Genomic DNA, 18,845 nt, shown 5'->3' with positions numbered 1-18,845 from the left:
CTCAAACCTACAAGAAGATGATGAAGAAAAACACTGAAGACATGATTAAGTTCTGGCTTATACTTACAAAGGTTATATACTCGAAAATACCATAGATAAAACTTCACAGTTTATATTCACAGAAACCATCAAGCCAAAGTCACAAGTATAATAACTATGCCATGTGTAAAACCTTGCTGAAATGTTTAGCATTTCTAGCTTGATTCCGGCACACGTCATATTAGCTAGCTCTTATTTTATGCATTTTGTAATGAGTTTTTTTTTTCTTCTTATTAATAAAATCACTCAATAGGCAGTCTGTCTACTATTAAAAAAAACAGTCAGATACTTTTCATTTTATTGGAAATTTTAACGGACAAGCAAATTAAAACAATGTGTACATTCTACCCTCTCCAGACCCCACATTGTGGGATTTAAATGGATATGTTGTTGTTGTAGTGTTAAAGATAAAGTTGTGTCTAATTATAACTTTATCCAAAGGAGAGAATAAAATATTTTATTTGAAATTTATAAAGATAGAAGTTGGAAAACAGGTTCCAAATTTGAGATGCTACTCCAACTTAAATTGGAAAAATATTAGAATCAAACAAACACGGCTTAATACCTAGATGGACCCTTAAACTTGGCATGCTTTGTAAGATAGGCATATAAACTTATAAGGTGACCAGATAGACACTTAAACTTACTCAAAGTGTATTTTTCAAGTTTTTCAGTTGTTTTGAAAACAAAAACTATATTTTTCAAACACTCACAATTTTCATGGCCAAACAAGCCCTAAATATATCACAAAATATTTTTTTTAAAATGCAAAAATAAGGCAAACGCATATACATGAGACTATAAATGTGCACTTAAACCAATAAATACTCGCTAATCGCAATTTTGCAGCTTTCAATTAACTCGGATTTTTTTTTTACACTTGAATAATTAAAAAACAATAACTTTAACCAATAAAAATCCTTAAAAAAGAAATTTCAAATTAAGAAATTTCTAAGTTCAGTATTTCAAGTGTAAAAGAAATTTCAAATTAAAAAAACTGTAAAGCCGAGAAGAAAATCCTTAAAAAAAAGAAATTTCTTAATTTGAAATTTCTTTTTTTAAGGATTTTTATTGGTTAAAGTTATTGTTTTTTAATTATTCAAGTGTAAAAAAAAATCCGAGTTAATTGAAAGCTGCAAAATTGCGATTAGCGAGTATTTATTGGTTTAAGTGCACATTTATAGTCTCATGTATATGCGTTTGCCTTATTTTTGCATTTTAAAAAAAATATTTTGTGATATATTTAGGGTTTGTTTGGCCATGAAAATTGTGAGTGTTTGAAAAATATAGTTTTTGTTTTCAAAACAACTGAAAAACTTGAAAAATACACTTTGAGTAAGTTTAAGTGTCTATCTGATCACCTTATAAGTTTATATGTCTATCTTACAAAACATGCCAAGTTTAAGGGTCCATCTGGATATTAAGTTAACAAAGACTAATAATGTGTATTATATCCGAGTTGGGCATGGGGTTGTACAGGTCTCAATGCAGCGTCATCCATTTTTGACAAGGAGCGCTTCACTAGCGGCATTAAGAATGCTATCATCCTTTTCAGCAAACCCTAATCTTTCACTCTATTTCACCATGAAACCCACCACCACCACCACCGAAATACCACCAACAAAAGCCCCTTCTTTTCCTTTCTTTACTAATTCGCAAAATCTTGCACCATCTAAGTGTTTCTCTGCAACAAACCCTGTTCCTACTCTGAAGGCTAATAATGCTTTGAGGAATGAGGAGGAGGTTGAAAGTAGCGGCCCGCTACTTGTGGTGGTTTCTTTCTATAAATTTGCTGATTTCCCTGACCATGCTGGTTTCAGAAAACCATTGAAGGAACTCTGTGAGCAACTGGTAATTCTTTCTTTCCTTACTTCCTGAGTAGTGCTCCATTTGTTTCGGTTATCGCATTATTTTTGCTGTTGTTACTGGGAATGCTATTTACTGCTTTCTTTATTATTAGTTGTCATGTATTTCTCCATTATGAAATTCTCTAGTTGAGCTGCTGAGGGTCTATCGAAAACATAATCTCTATTTCCATGAGGTTTGCGTACACTCTTCCCGTGGGATTACATCTCTATCTCCATTTCCCTGACCATGCTGATTTTAGGAAACCGTCCAAGGAGCTCTGTGAGCAACTGACAACTCTTGCTTTTTTTTTTTTTTTTTTTACTTTGCTTACCGTTAATAGGTCTGTTTTATTGTAGAAAGATTAGAGCCTTTTTTTTAGCTTAAGGGCGTGCTTGGTATGAAGTAAAATGTTTTCTTGTAAAGCAAGTGTGCTTCTTACTTATTTTCTAGTATTTGGTAGGTAAGCAAAAATATATTATCCCATGAGCATTTATATGTAATCTTGCAAAACACTATGGGGTAGGATGGGGTGGGGGATGGGATGGTCAATGGGTGGGGGTGAGGGTCTTTGGGTGGGCGAGGAGGAGCAATGAACTTGGAATGTAATTTGTTTTCCCTACTTTAATTAGGAAAGTCATTTTCTTTATTTTTAAGGAACTTGTTTCCTAGAGAAAATGTTTTCAAAAACATTTTGACCAATCAAATATGAGAAAATTGGAAAACATTTTCCTCCATACCAAACACACCCTCAGTTGTAGAAGTATTCTTGTTATTGCAGCTTCAAAGGTTTTAATTTAAAGTTGTAATACTGTTTAGTTAGTGCATATGGAAATTTATTTATTTATTTGAATGCAGTGCTATGTGTACCCGTGTGCCTTTTTTGTTTATCTCATTTATGTTTGGAATTGGGGCGTGATTGTTTCAAGTATCTGCATATGAAGAGGAATATATATTGTTCTGGTTTGATGCTCTGCTGTTGGGGCCAGTATTTGGTAGATATGCACTACCATCTACCCAGCTTGAGTCGTTGAGATGAGCCAGGAAGCTGTTGCTTTGCTTTAATGCGGGGAGATGGCTTCTTTTTATCTATGTTTTATTAAAATTGATGATAAGTTAAATTTCTATCGTCTTTTTGTTCAGAATAATTGAAAAAGTTTGTGCAGGCTACCCACTTCTGTTTTCCCTCCGGCTCCAGGGGTTCCTTGCTCTTGGTAGGCCTTCCCTACAGAGGTGGGGCGGGGGGCGCTGCAGAGGGTTCTGGGCGAAATCGACTTTGTTATTTGATGACAAGGCCTGAGATTGACGCCAACTCTCACTCTCAGAGTCAAAGCTTTGGTTGGCGCAATCCTCCCTGGACCCACCCTTCTTCGTACCGAGGAGGGGTTGACATCCCCGTCTCGATCCTAATCCATTTTTCTTTTTCTCAAAGAGGGCAAGTCTTCGTCATCTTGAGGTTCGTGCGGTTGGTGAGAGGACCCAAGCAATATAGAATGACTCAAATCCTGAATAATAAATGCAGGACCCAGTCTTTAGTATCTATCACATTAAAAGTAAGATGTTTTATTAAAGGAAGTGATAATAAGTTTTGCTCGTTTGTCTTCTCAGCATTTTCGCTTGCTGTTTCTGTCTATGATAAAATAGTAGCTTCCCCATTATATGACTTGTTTGATGTGTTCTTTTGTATGGCTGGTGAATCCTTTTCCCTTTATTCAGCTCCTCTTCATAAGTACAATTTTGTCTGATAATACATTTTTCAATGTCACTCGTTCCTCACTAAGCTGATCAAATTCAGCGTGTTTCAGGTGGAATTATTCTTGCACCTGAAGGAATCAATGGGAGCATATGTGGTACACGGGATTCAGTGGAAAATGTTCTTGCATTCATTCAAAGTGATGAGCGTCTGAAGGGACTTAGATTGGTTGAGTCACCAGTGAGCCCTGAGGAAGAAGCTCTTCATCACGGGCATACAAGCAGTTCTCCTCTTGCAGCGGGTGAGGATGCTCCCTTTAGGTGGGATCACGTGAGGGTGAAGCTCAAAAAAGAGGTATGTTTGCTGGCTAAGTGCGATTAAGGTGCCTCAAGTTGAAGATAATGCCCATATGCCCCTCAGATCTCGGAAGTTTGCTTTGCGTATATCCTTTTAGCATCAAACCACTCACCATATGTTTCTTGAACAGATAGTTACACTTGGAATGTCTTCGGTTTCACCCATTGAAAGAGTTGGCAAGTACATTAAACCGAAGGAATGGAACACATTGATTAGTGATCCAGATGTTGTAAGTTCTTTAGTTTCAAAACATCCTCGTTCTGTCTAATTATTGATTCATCTATGTTTGATGAATCTTGTTTTGCATCAACATGAAAATTCTGACATGAAACTGACCCATAACTTCAGCTTGAGCCTAAGATTCATCTAATTCGCTTCATATCCTTTGGTTTAGTTGTGATTAAAGTCATGCATATCCTAAATGGCATCCTGTATTTTGTATTGGTAAATAATATCCTGTATTTTGATACTACTTTCCACTTATATGAACCATCATTATGTGTAATGTTAGCTTATACCTCTGATAATTGCTCGGACTTGTTTTTCCTACCAATACAGTAGCATCCTTACATTTGCTACATTATTGAATCTCATCCCATATGTAGTATGCCTAGAGGTATCACCAGAGTTTTCAATGCATAGAGTAGACTTAATATTGTGTTTGATCTGCCTTTTGGATTGTCAACCAGACTTATAACCAGGGGCGAATTTGTGTGTAAATTTTGGGTCACATGAACACATGGTCACTCGACTAATCTCGATATATATTATGTGTATAATTCTGAAAATATATCTAATATTAACTAAGTGAACACATGGTCATAATAGGCTGAGTGGAGCACTGGTCAAAGGTTATCTTTGTATTCTGAAGGTCACGGGTTCAATCCCCAACTCGGACAACTTTTTAAATTTTGCCATTATTTTCTAAAGCAATGGTGAACCCATCCTCATGAAATCCTGGATTCGCCTCTGCTTATAACCATACAGGACTGGAAGGTTGAACCAAGAAAACTTCACATACCTACTTAATCTTGAAATTTAGAGCATTCAACCCTTTATCTGAACCCTAAAACTTGACTTAATTGGTATAATTGCAAAATCTCCTGTCTTGTTTATTTTGCAATTCAGAATATTGAACTTGCTTGTACCGGGAGTGACCGAGTAAATTAGTGAATAAGTATTCATTTTTCCTACCTCAGGGTACTCTCCATATTTTCCTTTTAAAGAAAAATAAGTACTCCATATTTCCTACTTTAGCCAATAAGTCATTCTCCACTAGCCCCAAAACAAAGCAATACATGTTGTAATAGCACACAATTAGGAAAACATAAAGATGAGAAACAATGAGATAAATAAAAGAAAAAGGAAAGTCTAGTCTAATAAGAAACCCCTTAGGAATGACCTGTAAGGCTGTAACTGTTCGTCGTACATTATCTCTGCCACGAATCAGTAGAGCTGCCAAAAATCTGTGGTTTACAATGTCTTGGTTCTGATGATGAAGGAAAAGGGGTTGCTCTTTGCATAGCTGAAATTAGGGAAAATGTCTATATTTGCCTCGAGTCTTGAACTATGCGAAATGGTCTAACTTTGCCCTCTGTTAATTGTTGAGGTCAATTGAGCTTCTACTGTTACATAATTGGCTCACCTATGCCCTTATTCACCGACGGAAAATTAGTTGGTCTTAGTTAGATTTTAATTATAATAAATAATACTTGGGTTACCACGTGTCCCCGATGTGGCAAAATTTTAATCCACCCCTTTTCCATTCAGCTCCCTCTCCCTCTCCCTCTCTATCCCTTACTCCACGGTGAGCATCTTCACCTTTTCCGCCACCAACAATATTATCACCACCTTCAAGCCTTCACCTATACAAAAGACTTTAGCCGAGAAACCCGTAAGGGTGGCTCAGTTGGTTGAGCATGGGACTTTCATAATGGAGGTCTTAGGTTCGAAATCCCCTGCTTACGACAGCAGGGGATTTGCCTTTTGGGTCGAGCTCGTCGCACGGGGCTTGCCTGGTGCGGTTTACCTCTCTTGTGTGGTTTGCGAGCTATTGCACAGGAGCTGGGTTTGCCCTTTGAGCACTCAAAGGTTAGCGGCTGCCGGTTCCCATGTCATCCAAAAAAAAAAAAAGGACTTTAGCCAAGAAGACTAAACCCTGCAATGTCCACCATATTGGATAATCACCCTCACTCCAACAAAAACCCAACATTTTTTAAAGAACTCAAATCTGCCATTGTCAATTCCACTTCCACTCGTGGAAAAACTACCCCACCACTTCACCACCAACAAAATGCTTGATAGCAAATCTGGCAGGTAGAAGGTAGAGATGTAGGACTAGACATCCTCTCGCCTATTTTAGGACAATAAAACTTTGAAGCCAATCTGTGGTAAGTGCGAGCTTCACCGGCATGCCTTTGAATTGCTGTGAGTTGGAACTCGTATAGCAATTTGTGGCATAATTCAGAATCTGAAAGACGAATTTTTTACCAAAATGGTGTCCTTTTAGGGGCAAATCCAATAAATGGGTTTGTCAGAATTTCTGTGACCAAAATGGTGAAGACGCACCACTCGTAGAGCCCCTTCGGTGTACCATTTTCACGTCTAAAAACAGATGGGCCGTTAAATATATTTACACTGAAGGTGCTCTTGTGATCCATGAGCCTTCAGTGGATATTTCAAACTTTGGGGGAAAGGCTCATCCATCTTAGAGAACCTTCAGTGAAAATTTTAAATTTAGAGAATCTTAAAATTTCTGAAAAAGTAAGTTTGATAAGACTTCAAACTTTGGGGAAAGGCTCATCTATCTTAGAGAACCTTGAGTGAAAATTTTAAATCTAGAGAATCTTAAAATTTCTGGAAAAGCAAGTTTGATAAGATATTTAAAATTTTCACTGAAGGTTCCCTAAGATGGATGAGCCTTTCCTCAAAGTTTGAAATATCCAGAAGTAGGAGGATAGGCAGAGCAAGAGCTCTTGAAATCTACCCGGGCACGGTTCATTCATCGGCTCATGGATCACAGAGCACTGAAACTTCAGTGTAAATATATTTAACGTCCCATCTGTTTTTAGATGTGAAAATAGTACACTGAAGGTGCTCTACGAGTGGTGCATTTTCACCATTTTGGTCACAAAAACTTTGACAAACCCATTGGATTTGTCCACAAAAGGACACCATTTTGGTAAAAAATTCTTGAAAGAATAACCTTAAACAACCTCATCTTGCATAAGTGGTTGTTGGATAACACGTAATTCAGTGTAGTGTTGTTGAAAGCGAGGCGAGGGTTCGTCACTTTTAAGTGCGAAGCGAGGCGAAATGAAAAAGTGGTCGCTTCTCAGACGAAAGCGAGAAGCGTGTGTAGCTAGGTAAGCTACGGAAGCATACACTTATGTTTTTAAGCTTACTTTCTGCTGCTTTTCTTCTTCTTTAAGCTCAAGATATGGCTTCTTCACCCTTTTTCTCTTCTTCTCTTCTTCTACTACTACTACTACTACTACTACTACTACCACTACTACTGCTATTACTAGTATCTTCTCCTGTGCTGCTGTTCTGCTAGGGTATCATCACTTCACTGCCTTTTTTTATTCTTTTTCTTTGATTTCGCTGCTGTGGCGGCATCTTCGCCGACTGCGCTATTGCTGGTGGGGCTTTTAAAAAGAATGTAGTTTTCTTTCAGTTTGTTTAATAGTAAAAAAATCGGTTAATTTAATATTTCTTTGTTTAAGAGTAAAAAACAATTTATTTATATACTTTTTTAATATTATTTAAATAAGTACACTTTTTAATTGGTTTAATAGTAAAAAATCAGTTTTTCTAATAACTTTGAATAGTGTTATATCAATGCCTTTTTCACTTTGTTTAATAGTAAACAATCAGTTTTATTTAAATATATTTAAATAAATGTTTTTTTATCCAGTTGATTTAATAGTACCAAATCAGTTTATGTAGACACTTCTATAATAGTATTTTATTAATACTTTAAGTTTGGTTAATTTTAAATAATCAGTTTATTTAATAGTATTTTTATTTCTCTTTTTCTTATTATTTGTTTCGGTTTCAGATTTAGTTTTGAGGCTAAACCATTTTGTTTTTGTTCTCTTTCTATACACACACACATACATAGAAGACAACAATGGGGAAAACATATTTTTTAGGGAGGGAGATGCATTTCATCAAATATTTTGCTCTCTACTTTCTCTAGCCGTTGTCGCCGGCGACCTCCAGCGATCGACGTACGACGGTGCATGCCGGAGTCATTATTTTTCAGCGACTTGAGACAGTAGGATCCTGAGAGGAAAAAAATATACACATGTAAATACATATAAAACACAGAAGAAGAGGAAGCGCCAGAGTTCGACATTTTCCGTTCAGATCTGGGTAGATTCGGCTAGCTCTGGTAGGACTTGCTTCATATTCCATAGTTGCTACTCGAGGAGAAGAGAAAGTGAAGGGGATAGCCGAGGTCGTCGGTGGTTGCTGTGTCGGGTGGCTCGCCGGCTATGGATGCTGGCTAAGACCTAGAAAAAATAGAAGAAAGGAAATGAGAAGATGAAGTTAGTAGTAAAGAGAAAAAGAAAAGAAAAAGGGTTGTCAGACTTCGGCAGTTCGTCATCGACGACAGTGATGAAATAGAGAAAGAAGAAAGGAAAGCTGGGCCATGGGGGGAGACGGCCATTGGTATGGTTGTCGCTCGTTGCTCTGGCAACTTGCCTACTATGAGCTTTAGTGGTCACAGAGGACAGCGGTTATAGAGAGGAGAGCAAAATATCTGATGTAATGTAACTTCGAAAATATGTTTTCCCATTTTGTCTTCCATGTGTGTATGTATAGAAAGAGAGAAAACAAATGTGGTCAAAAGTGGCTTTGAATAAGCCTAAAATAAAGGTAACATGTTTCCTTAATTTGGGGAGTGAAAAAGGGAAGCGATATAAAGTTTTGTAAGATGCATTGAAAAAGGTGATTTGACATAAAGGGGATGAGACTTGATTAGACACTGAGCGGTAACCGGGTAATGAAACAAGATAAATGTTGAAATACATGTGAATCAGCTGTATTTGTTGTGTGGTTTCTTTTAGTTGGATCGATGACGTGGGATCACAAGATTGACCACTGAGAGTTGTTTCGGACCTTTTGACATTGTTTGGTTTGTGTTTGAAATAACTTCTGTGAATTGATGATAAAAAAAAAATTATTAAATGGGCGAAAATAAACTTACTAAGTAGTAAGAAGCAAAATGTTGTCATATAAAACGACCGTATAACAAAATAATAATATTGGTAAATAAATAATGAAAAATCTCAATAAAATACCCAAGATAGTAGTATTGTATAAAATTAGAATAATTTTGAAAACAATGAATTGATAAAAATCCGAATATTTACAAAAATGGGGATAATTATCAATAAATTGTTTAAAGTTGAAAAAATGTGTAAAAGTAGTATATTGTGCTGTTAGGGGTCGTTTAGTTGGTGGGATGGGATAGACAAGGATATCTCGTGGGTTGGGATATCCCATGGGATGATTTTATCCCACCTTCTATATGGGATAACTTATCCCACCATTTATTCTAACTTGAGAGTAAATAATAGTCATTACGACTATTATCCAAACGCAGGATAAAATAATCTCATGGATATCCCGAGATTATTATCCTTATCCCACCAACCAAACGACTAAAGTATTAATGACTTGGAAGCATGACAAAGTTAACTTTTAAACACGGGGAGCCAAAATTGAGTTCCTCTAGAGACAATTTTTGGTCCTCCATAGAAGACCTCTAGATGGAAGCACCCATGTAACAACTCCCAACACATAGGTTGCATTGATAGAAACGACTGTTGATCCAAACGAAGCAAAACAACAATAACGAAATATTGAACCTAACAGCCTATTTGGCCAAGCTTTTGCAAGGTCAAAAGTGAGGTGTTTGGCCAAGCTGTTGAGAGAAAATAAGTGCTTTTGGAGAGTAGTGGAAGTAGTTTTTCAAAAGCTAAAAAAAGTAGATTTTCCACAAAAGTACTTTCTGAAAAACGCTTTTGAGAAAATACACTTAGAAGACTTTTTAAAGGCCTGGGCAAACACTAATTGGTGCTCAAAGTGCTTTCAATTGATTAACCAAATACAAATTGCTTCTCACCAGAAGTACTTTTTTGAAAAACACTTTTGAAAAAAATACTTTTCAAAATAAGCTGATTTAGAAGCTTGACCAAACGGGCTAGAAGTAAGATAGGCGAAAAACTAGAAAAAGGAGATTAGGGAAAAAGAGGGGAGGGATGAGGACAACAGTGATTTCTCAACAAAATCAAACTTAGCCTGCTTTTCCTATCCTTCAAGCACTACTTTTATAATATCAATTTATCACCAACTCTGCCCTTGTCACGTGATCATCCAACTTCCCAAACATAATCCTCAAGTCTCTTGGGTGGAATTATAATTCTGGTGCTCCTTCGTGGCAACACTCCTGGCTTCCTGCGTGAAAATGTGGTCCTCATGTTGATTAGCTCCCGGTGCAAGTGCTCCTTCATTTACAACATTCCGCCCCTTGCAATCATAGAGACAACGATAAATATCTGAAGTGCAAGTAAAGATTTCTGTTTAGGAGGGTCGGAGAGTGCTTATTTCTTGACCAGGTTTCCTTTCTTTGCATCCATTTGATTTAGATTATTGAACAATTTCTAATCCTGTAAATGAAATTTTGTAATGGAACAAAGGGGTTTTCTGTGATTCATAGTTATAGTCAGACTTCTCTATAACAACATTTTACTATAGCTGCCAAGTTTTCTTTGGAAGCGAATCTTGATGTTATAGTTTACCTTTCCATAACTACATTCTACCTACAACAATAGCGGTTGTCGTTATACTGGTACTTTCTTATAAAAGGAAACTATCGATAATAGTCTTAATCAAATATTGATTGATTTTGCCTTTAATTATAACGATGCTTATTCTGATTGATGGAAGAAAAAGCTATCAAATACCTTTTTGCTGAAAGTTTGGATGGAAATTTTCGCAAATTCAAGCGTTGTTTTGCCACGAAGAAACTGGAATCTACGAAACAAGCGATAATTATAGATTTCTTCCATTAAATTTGGTATTTTTTAATTTTTAATTAATTTTAAATTACGTATGTGCTTTGCTGAGTTTAATTGTCTGTATCGTACAATTTAACTAGTTATTGATTTATTAATAATGTATTCGTTTTTTTAAAAGTTTAATTAATCAAACACGATTATCTTTTGAGATTTTAAATTTATATGTTGTTTTCCTTTATAACATAAAAAGTCTAGAAAAACAACTTTTTGCGTAAGTTGTCTATAACGGCCAAATAGGATGTAAACGTCAAATGCTATTATAAATGTATAACAGTCATACGCTATAGCAGCCAAAAGATGTTCGGACAAACGGCGCCATTACAGAGAGATCTGACGGTATATCAAGGACCTATATATGCTTTTGACCTGCCCAAGTTTGCAATGGAGTTGCGCGAAAAGGGCTGTATATGAGATTTGTGTTTGATTTGGTAACTTATATAGGATTTTAGAACCTTTTTCCTGTTCTTTCTTATTCCTTCTGAAATGTTCAACAACCACCAAAATATAGTAGAAGAATATGCTTAAATGCATAGTTTTTTTTGCAGTTATAGTATTTTATGTATACAATATATATTGTTTGTATTCCAAAATATATGAAAATTTCTCTATATCTTTTACCAAAGACTTCAGCATGCTGGTCCATCAAAGGCCACAAGCGAGCCCAGGTTCTCCCAGGTTGACTATTTGCATAAAATTACCAAACGTTGACTTTGAAAACTGGATGAATCAGGAATTCCAATTAAATCAAGAAAATGACTCAAACTAATTACTAAGCATGTTTGCTATCAGTTGTTAGGCTTGTACATATTCAAGGTATTGCTATCCTGATATACGAATGAAGTAAGATATCACATGCAAAGCTTAGCATGGTAATATAGGGATATTCTAGTTGTTAAATGGAAGTAGTTCGGGAATTACCCATTCTTTATGGGGTTTTACTTATTACTTATTAGCAAGTTCAAAGTCAGTATCCATGGCTGGTTGTTGAATTCTCACCTAATCATAACGTGCTAGGGATCTTTGTTAGACCTACTTGCTTGATTTGAGCGACTGAACGACTTCATTCATGTAGGAAGTAGGAGTACCATTACCTGTATATATGCATGGATTGTGCTGATCTTATCTGGTTCAGCGGTTTGATAACTTTGAAAGTTGCTCCTGGTTTATAATTTGATCCAGTTTTATAAAGAACTTGCATGTATATATTTGCAGCATATAATCATATTATTATTGGGCTCTATGGGGGAAGAGCTTCCAGTTTGAAGTCTCTTAAAATGTGCTATATAGGAATTCATTACTCGTTCCTGATACATTGTTTGAAATGAAATTCTTGTAAATGTACTTAAAAGAAAATTTCGACAACAAAAGATACGCTATCCCTTCCAAGGACCAACTATAGAAAACTACCTTTGGTTTTCAGTTGTGATCCTTCACTAAATTTCAGTATTACTCAATTAGGTTGTGATTGATGTACGCAATGACTATGAAATTAGAGTTGGGAAGTTCAAGGGGGCAGTTGATCCTTGTACCACAGCATTCCGGGATTTTCCATCATGGGTGGAGGATCGATTTAAACTTGCTGATTCAGGAGACAAGCTGGAGTCTTCTGGTTCTACTGGAGCATCAGATAAGCTGACAAAGGAAACAGGAAACAAAAAGGTTCCTCGAGTTGCAATGTACTGTACAGGTGGAATTCGATGCGAGAAAGCTTCAAGTTTTCTCCTCAGCAAAGGTTTTGAAGAGGTAAAAATAAAATCAAAATGGGTTATTCCTAGAATTTTTAAGGAAACTGCAGAGTTTCTCATGCCATATGCTTGGTAAATGATTCATGTACATTTCAAACTGTGCTTTGGTTGACTGCACTTTGATAGTCTTTTCATACTGCTCCTAATATTGCTTCTTCTCCTCGTCAGTTTCTTAACCCCCCCCCCCCCCCCCCACCCACACACACACACACACCCAAAAAAAAAAAAAAAAAAAGAGAAGAAGAAGAAGAAAATTAATACCGAGTATAGATTTTACTTGGGTCTAAGGCTCATGCATTTCTCTCTCTTATCATTGCATTGTATGTAATATGTATAGTGGATTTTGAGCAATCTAGGTCAATGTGGTCTTTAGAACCACCAGCACCTCCAGGCCCCCTCTTGGCACTGGCAAACCAAACCAAATTAATTGAAGAGGTGAAAAAAGAGAACCCGCTGAACTATGTAGGTTGCTTCTATTTGCTGTGCTACATGAAATCTCAGCCTATCAAAGACGAAAGAACCAAGGATATACATACACAAATATCTTCCAATAAGTTGGGACTTCATAATCCTAGTGTTGTAGGTTGCTCCACTAGCAAATTCTTCACACACCTTGGTGTGCAGACTGAGATGTCAAGAATTCTATGGTTATAACATGGTAGTGTTTTAATTGCTTAGATCTTGTTTCACGGTGCTTTTGGGTGATTCTTACCAGGTTTATCATCTAGAAGGTGGGATTTTAAGGTACCTGGAGGAAGTTCCCAAGACGGAGAGCCTTTGGGAGGGGGAATGCTTTGTGTTTGACAAGCGAGTTTCTGTTGAGCATGGCTTGGTGCAGGGAACATTCAAACTTTGCTATGGATGCAAGAAACCAGTGAGTGATGCTGATATGGAATCCCCGGAATGGGAATATGCCGTCTCTTGTCCGTACTGCTTTGCATCGAAATCTGAGGAAGAAAAGGAAAGAGCAAGAGCTCGACAAAGGCAGTTCGAGAAATGGGGTATCATTGGTGGTCCAGACAAGGGCCGGAGACCAGCAAAGACTCTGGATATCAACGAGAGTTCTGCTACTCAAATGTCGAAATCATTATAGCCATCTAGGCTTCCATTTTTCTTCTGGAGAACAAGAATCTTCTGTCTTTTTAGGGACTAACATGACCTTTCTCTTACAAATGAAAGTAGTTCTGGAAACTGTTCTATTATGCCGAGGTTCTCTGATGTTCATGATCATGGGCACTTGGCCCTTCTTTTTTCGTTGTTTTATATTTTTCAACGTGCTCCCACAAAATCTAATACAAAATATAACCTATACGAAAGTGTTTGCCTTAAGAGAACTTTGCTGGTAAACAGACTGTCCCCATAGTTGGTTTTGGTAGTAGTTGACAATTCTGCATGCACCTTAATTTACTCTTCTAGTATAGAAATCAAGAATAGAAAGGTTGAGATTCCTTAATGAAAGCAGGATATAAATCTGGCGTGAACATAAAGGTTATGGTTATCATCAACAATAAGTATCATAGATTATCAAATAAAAATTCAATGGTATGATGTCACTTGAAGATTAAAAGAGTTCTAGTTCTTGTACTTATTACTAAGAATTCGTGCGCACAAACTGAGAGCCCAGAATTTATAACTTAAAAGACTCATAGAAAGGTGCAAATATCCCAGAATTTATAACTTAAAAGACTCATAGAAAGGTGCAAATATCCCAGAATTTATAACTTAAAAGACTCATAGAAAGGTGCAAATATACCTCACTCATTTTGTGATTTAGAACAGATATATCCTCATTAAAAAAGTGGTGTATATATACCCCTGCTGTTACAAAATGGTGCAAATATTTCCTTTTCGCTGACGGACTTTTTCGTAAAAATCATTTAGCTTGTTTTTAATTTAAAAAATGTCATATGGCTTTAAAAAAAGTCTACCTATTTTTTCTGAGAGTACACATATTTTTCTAAAGTCACGTGGTAATTTTTTTTCCTGGTGGGCGGGGTTTGGTTCGTTAAAAAAATGAGTAGACTTATTTTAAAGCCACAGGGATATTTTTTTAAACGAACCAAACCCGGCACACCAGTAAAAATATTACCATGTGGCTTTAGAAAAATATGTCTACTAAAAAAATGGGTAGATTTTTTTTAAAGCCATGTGACATTTTTTTTAAATTAACAAATAAGCTAAATGATTTTTTTTCTAAAATTCCGTCAGCGGAAAGTGTATATTTGCAATATGTTGTAACGGTAGAGGTATATATACACCACTTTTTTAACGAGGGGTATATCTGCTCTAAATCGCAAAGTTGAAGGATATATTTGCATCTTTTCCCTAGAATAAAAGTTCTAGGTTTATAGGAGCAATCAGAGGAGCAATTAGGAATAATTAACCATTTTGCTGGGGCTCAAAATAGCTTTGGAGCACAACCTGATACCTCTAGAATTCAACACTGATTCTAAGGAGGTAATTAGGATGCTAAAACATTGAATTGTCTCTTGTAATGCCTTCATCTTTGAATGCAGATACGACAATAACATACCCAGTATAATCTCAAAGTGGAGTCTGGGGAGGGTAAAATGTACGCATACCATACTACTACCTTTATGGGATGGAGAGGTTGTTTCTGATAGACCCTCTGCTCAATTATCTTTGAATGCATATCAATTATGAAAAATCTAGGTAGTCCAAAGGTAAAACACAATTGTTGAGAGCATAACAAGGTTGTTGATCTCTTAGCAAAGCAGAGGGCAAGAAAAAAACTTTTTGATAATGTTAATATTTGGTAGTTCCTTTTATGTTTTGGAATGTTTTGAGCAGACTCGTTAGAAATTATTTATGAATGAACAATTCCTTTTTGTAATAGTATTCAGGATGGGTACAACCCAGTACAACAAAGGGATGCAAGCGGCCCTCCTATGACCCACTCTCTCCGTTCCATAACGAGTGACTCTTTTAACTCATACACATCCTTTAAAAATTATTTACTCTTAAAAAATTATGAGTATTTTTACTAACTTTCCCTAATTAATGCTTAGAAAGAGAAAAATTATTTAATGACTCTTGATTATAAATAAGGGTAAGTTTGGAAGAATAACATTAATTTCTTCTTGAAATCCTAAAGTGTCACTTATTTTGAAATAAAATAAAAAGCCTAAAAGGTCACTTAATATCGAATGAATGGAGTATCATTTAAACAAACAAATTTTTTTTTTGTAAAAGATAACTTTTTATAATTAGTAAGAATTTAATAATCTAATACCTTCAATAAAATTATACTAATAAAAGAATAGTCTCTCCAGTTCAAAGTAAGTGTCCACTTAGATTTTTTATTTTGGTTCAAAATAAGTGTTCACTTACAAAATTAAAAAGAAATTAACTTTATTTTTCTAGATTTGACCGTATTTACTCAAGACAATAAATAAGCAAGAGTGTTATTAATTAAGGTTAGTCTAGTCAAAATAACTATTTTAATCTAGGGATTAATGTTTTCTTAAGGGATGTGAAAAATGTTAAGTGAACACTCATTTTGAACCGGAAGGAGTATACAATATTATTAAAGTGTTTTAAGTTAAATTTAAATAAAGTAACATTTGCTGTCTCGTTTTTTTTAATGTCATCTTAATTACATAATTATTTTTATCAAACTAGCAATTAATAACTTAAGGGCAATTGGCGCGAATGCCCCTCTTTTGGGCTGGTCTTTAGATTTTGCCCCTCTTTTGGGCTGGTCTTTAGATTTTGCCCCTCAAAATGATGGTCTTTAATTATTGCCCTTCCGAGCAAAACTAACATAGTAAAAAGACATTACTACTCCTAACCGTTACATATAAAACACAACAAAAATCGTTATTCTCAAATCCTTCTATCGTTAACCCAGCCCAACTTCGTTCCCAAGCCAGATTTCTCCATTGATTTTGCTACTACAACATCAGTAAAAGGTACAAATCTTAATTCAACTCAATTTAATGATTTTATTGAGTTTAGATTGTTAATATTTGAAAAAGATCATCTTCTACGACCTGATTATTAAGAAACGGATGACATACGGCTCAGATTGAACATTACGCATGATAAAATTAATCAGCAAAATAGAATCGATTGGATTTAATGCTTTGTTCTGATTTTAATTACTTTATACCTTAATTAAATTAGTATACAATGCTTATTTACTTGAAATTGTAATTATAGTAAATTCAATTTAAATCAGGCAATGCTTATCGATTTAAACTTGAATTAAGGTAAACTGTGTGCAAATTTAGAACAAGTATGCCGGAGGAGGCAAAAGTTCAATTTACAAAAGAGTAGAGTATGCCGTTAACGGCAATGTTCTGAACCAATTTCATAACAAGTATGCCGGAGAAGGCAAAAGTTCTGGTTTATATAGAAGTATAAAGTAGTGCAGTTGCGTCAATCCTCTAATTGGAACAACTGTTGCAGGAATTTGATTTAAATTGGATGAAGGTAGAGGAGGTTTTCATTTTTTTAAAATTTTTTTTAACCAAAAACAATTACTGCATTATCATCAGCAAAACAAAAAGTGCTTATGCCGGAGGAGGCAAAAGTTCTATTTACAAAAGAGTAGTGTATGCCGTTAACGGCAATGTTCTGAACCAATTTCATAACAAGTATGCCAGAGAAGGCAAAAGTTCTGGTTTATGTAGAAGTATAAATTAGTCCAGTTGCGTCAATCCTCTAATTAGAATAACTGTTGCAGGCATTTGATTTAAGTTGGATGAAGGTAGAGGAGGTTTTCATTTTTTAAATTTTTTTTACTACATTATCATCAGCAAAGCAAAAAGTGTTTATGCCGGAGGAGGCAAAAGTTCAATTTACAAAAGAGTAGAGTATGCCGTTAACGGCAATGTTCTGAACCAATTTCATAACAAGTATGCCGGAGAAGGCAAAAGTACAATTTACAAAGTAGTAGAGTATGCCGTTACAGACAAAGTTCTGAACACACTTCTGAACAAGTATGTCGTAGAAGGCAATACTTCTGTTTAGAAGCCATTAAAGTAAAATTCTACAAACCTAAAGAAACTTACACTTCATTAACATACATTATATATATATATATATATATATATATATCCACAAAACATAAAATCCTAACTTCATAAGTACCAAACTACCATCGTCAGTTCTAATTTCATGTGTACCCATTCCAAATTGCCCCATCGTCAACTTGGCCAGTGTGCTGGAATAACCTCTGCCTTACAAATCGTAATTCTCTTCGCATATCATCATTTTCTCTACTTAGAGCACCATAAAGAGCCCTCAGAAAATCTATGTCTCTTTTGATATCAACAATTTCATGAGTAATTTGCAAATTTGCAATATTAGGATGGATTTGGTTATGAGGATGGGCATGTTCATGTGCTTGCCCGTGGCCACCATTAACATGTACAATATGTTGATTTTGGTTCATTTTGTATGTGATTATATCTGGTTTTCAGAAGTAAAGTGTTTTTTTTTTCCTTCTTCCAAAAGTTGTGTTGGTTTATATAGAAGTATAAATTAGTCCATTTTAAATTGGAATAACTGTTGCATGGATTTGATTTAAATTAGATAAAGACAGAGGAGGTTTTTCAGTTTCATGAAAATAACTGTTGCAATTTCATTGGAATAACTGTTGCAGAAACAGTTACTCCGTTTTTTAAGAATGCTGGTAGCGGCAGAACTTCTGTTTAAAAAATGATAGAGTATGCCGTTTCAGGCATACTTCATGACTTTACATACAAAGCCTGCTGGGAAGGGCAAAATTTAAAATTTCAAAACTAACAACTTAAATACATTTAATTTTGATTTTTTCTCAAATGAATCTCTCTTTATGCAGGAAGTTTAACAAAAAAATGACACCAAGATGCATCTACGTAGCCTTCAACGGCAAATGGGACGCCGCCTACAATTATGTTAATCATGAAACCAAGCTAATACTTGTCAACGATGGTGTAAATTTTTAACAATTCACTCAACAGATATTTGCGGGGCATACACAATATACTCAGCAAAAAGAGGCCAACATATGGTTTGACACCAGTGAGAAAACATCCAAAGGGATGCGTGTAACAAACGACATTGATC

The 18,845-nt window shown here is 35.6% G+C and overlaps 1 protein-coding gene across 1 annotated transcript; it reads left to right on the top strand.

Moving 5' to 3' along the window:
- The first annotated feature begins 1,480 nt into the window (after nucleotides 1–1,480).
- LOC132611227 (rhodanese-like domain-containing protein 7) lies at nucleotides 1,481–13,972 on the top strand. Its single transcript, XM_060325646.1, has 5 exons — nucleotides 1,481–1,890; nucleotides 3,680–3,931; nucleotides 4,065–4,163; nucleotides 12,484–12,768; nucleotides 13,486–13,972. Exons 1-5 carry the CDS (start codon nucleotides 1,525–1,527, stop codon nucleotides 13,861–13,863), a joined length of 1,380 nt encoding a protein of 459 aa, XP_060181629.1. The 5' UTR covers nucleotides 1,481–1,524; the 3' UTR covers nucleotides 13,864–13,972.
- Nucleotides 13,973–18,845: the final 4,873 nt, after the last annotated feature.

Source organism: Lycium barbarum, chromosome 9 (genome assembly GCF_019175385.1).
Source record: "Lycium barbarum isolate Lr01 chromosome 9, ASM1917538v2, whole genome shotgun sequence".
Taxonomy (NCBI): domain Eukaryota; kingdom Viridiplantae; phylum Streptophyta; class Magnoliopsida; order Solanales; family Solanaceae; genus Lycium; species Lycium barbarum.
This window is presented reverse-complemented; position numbering and strand designations above follow the sequence as displayed.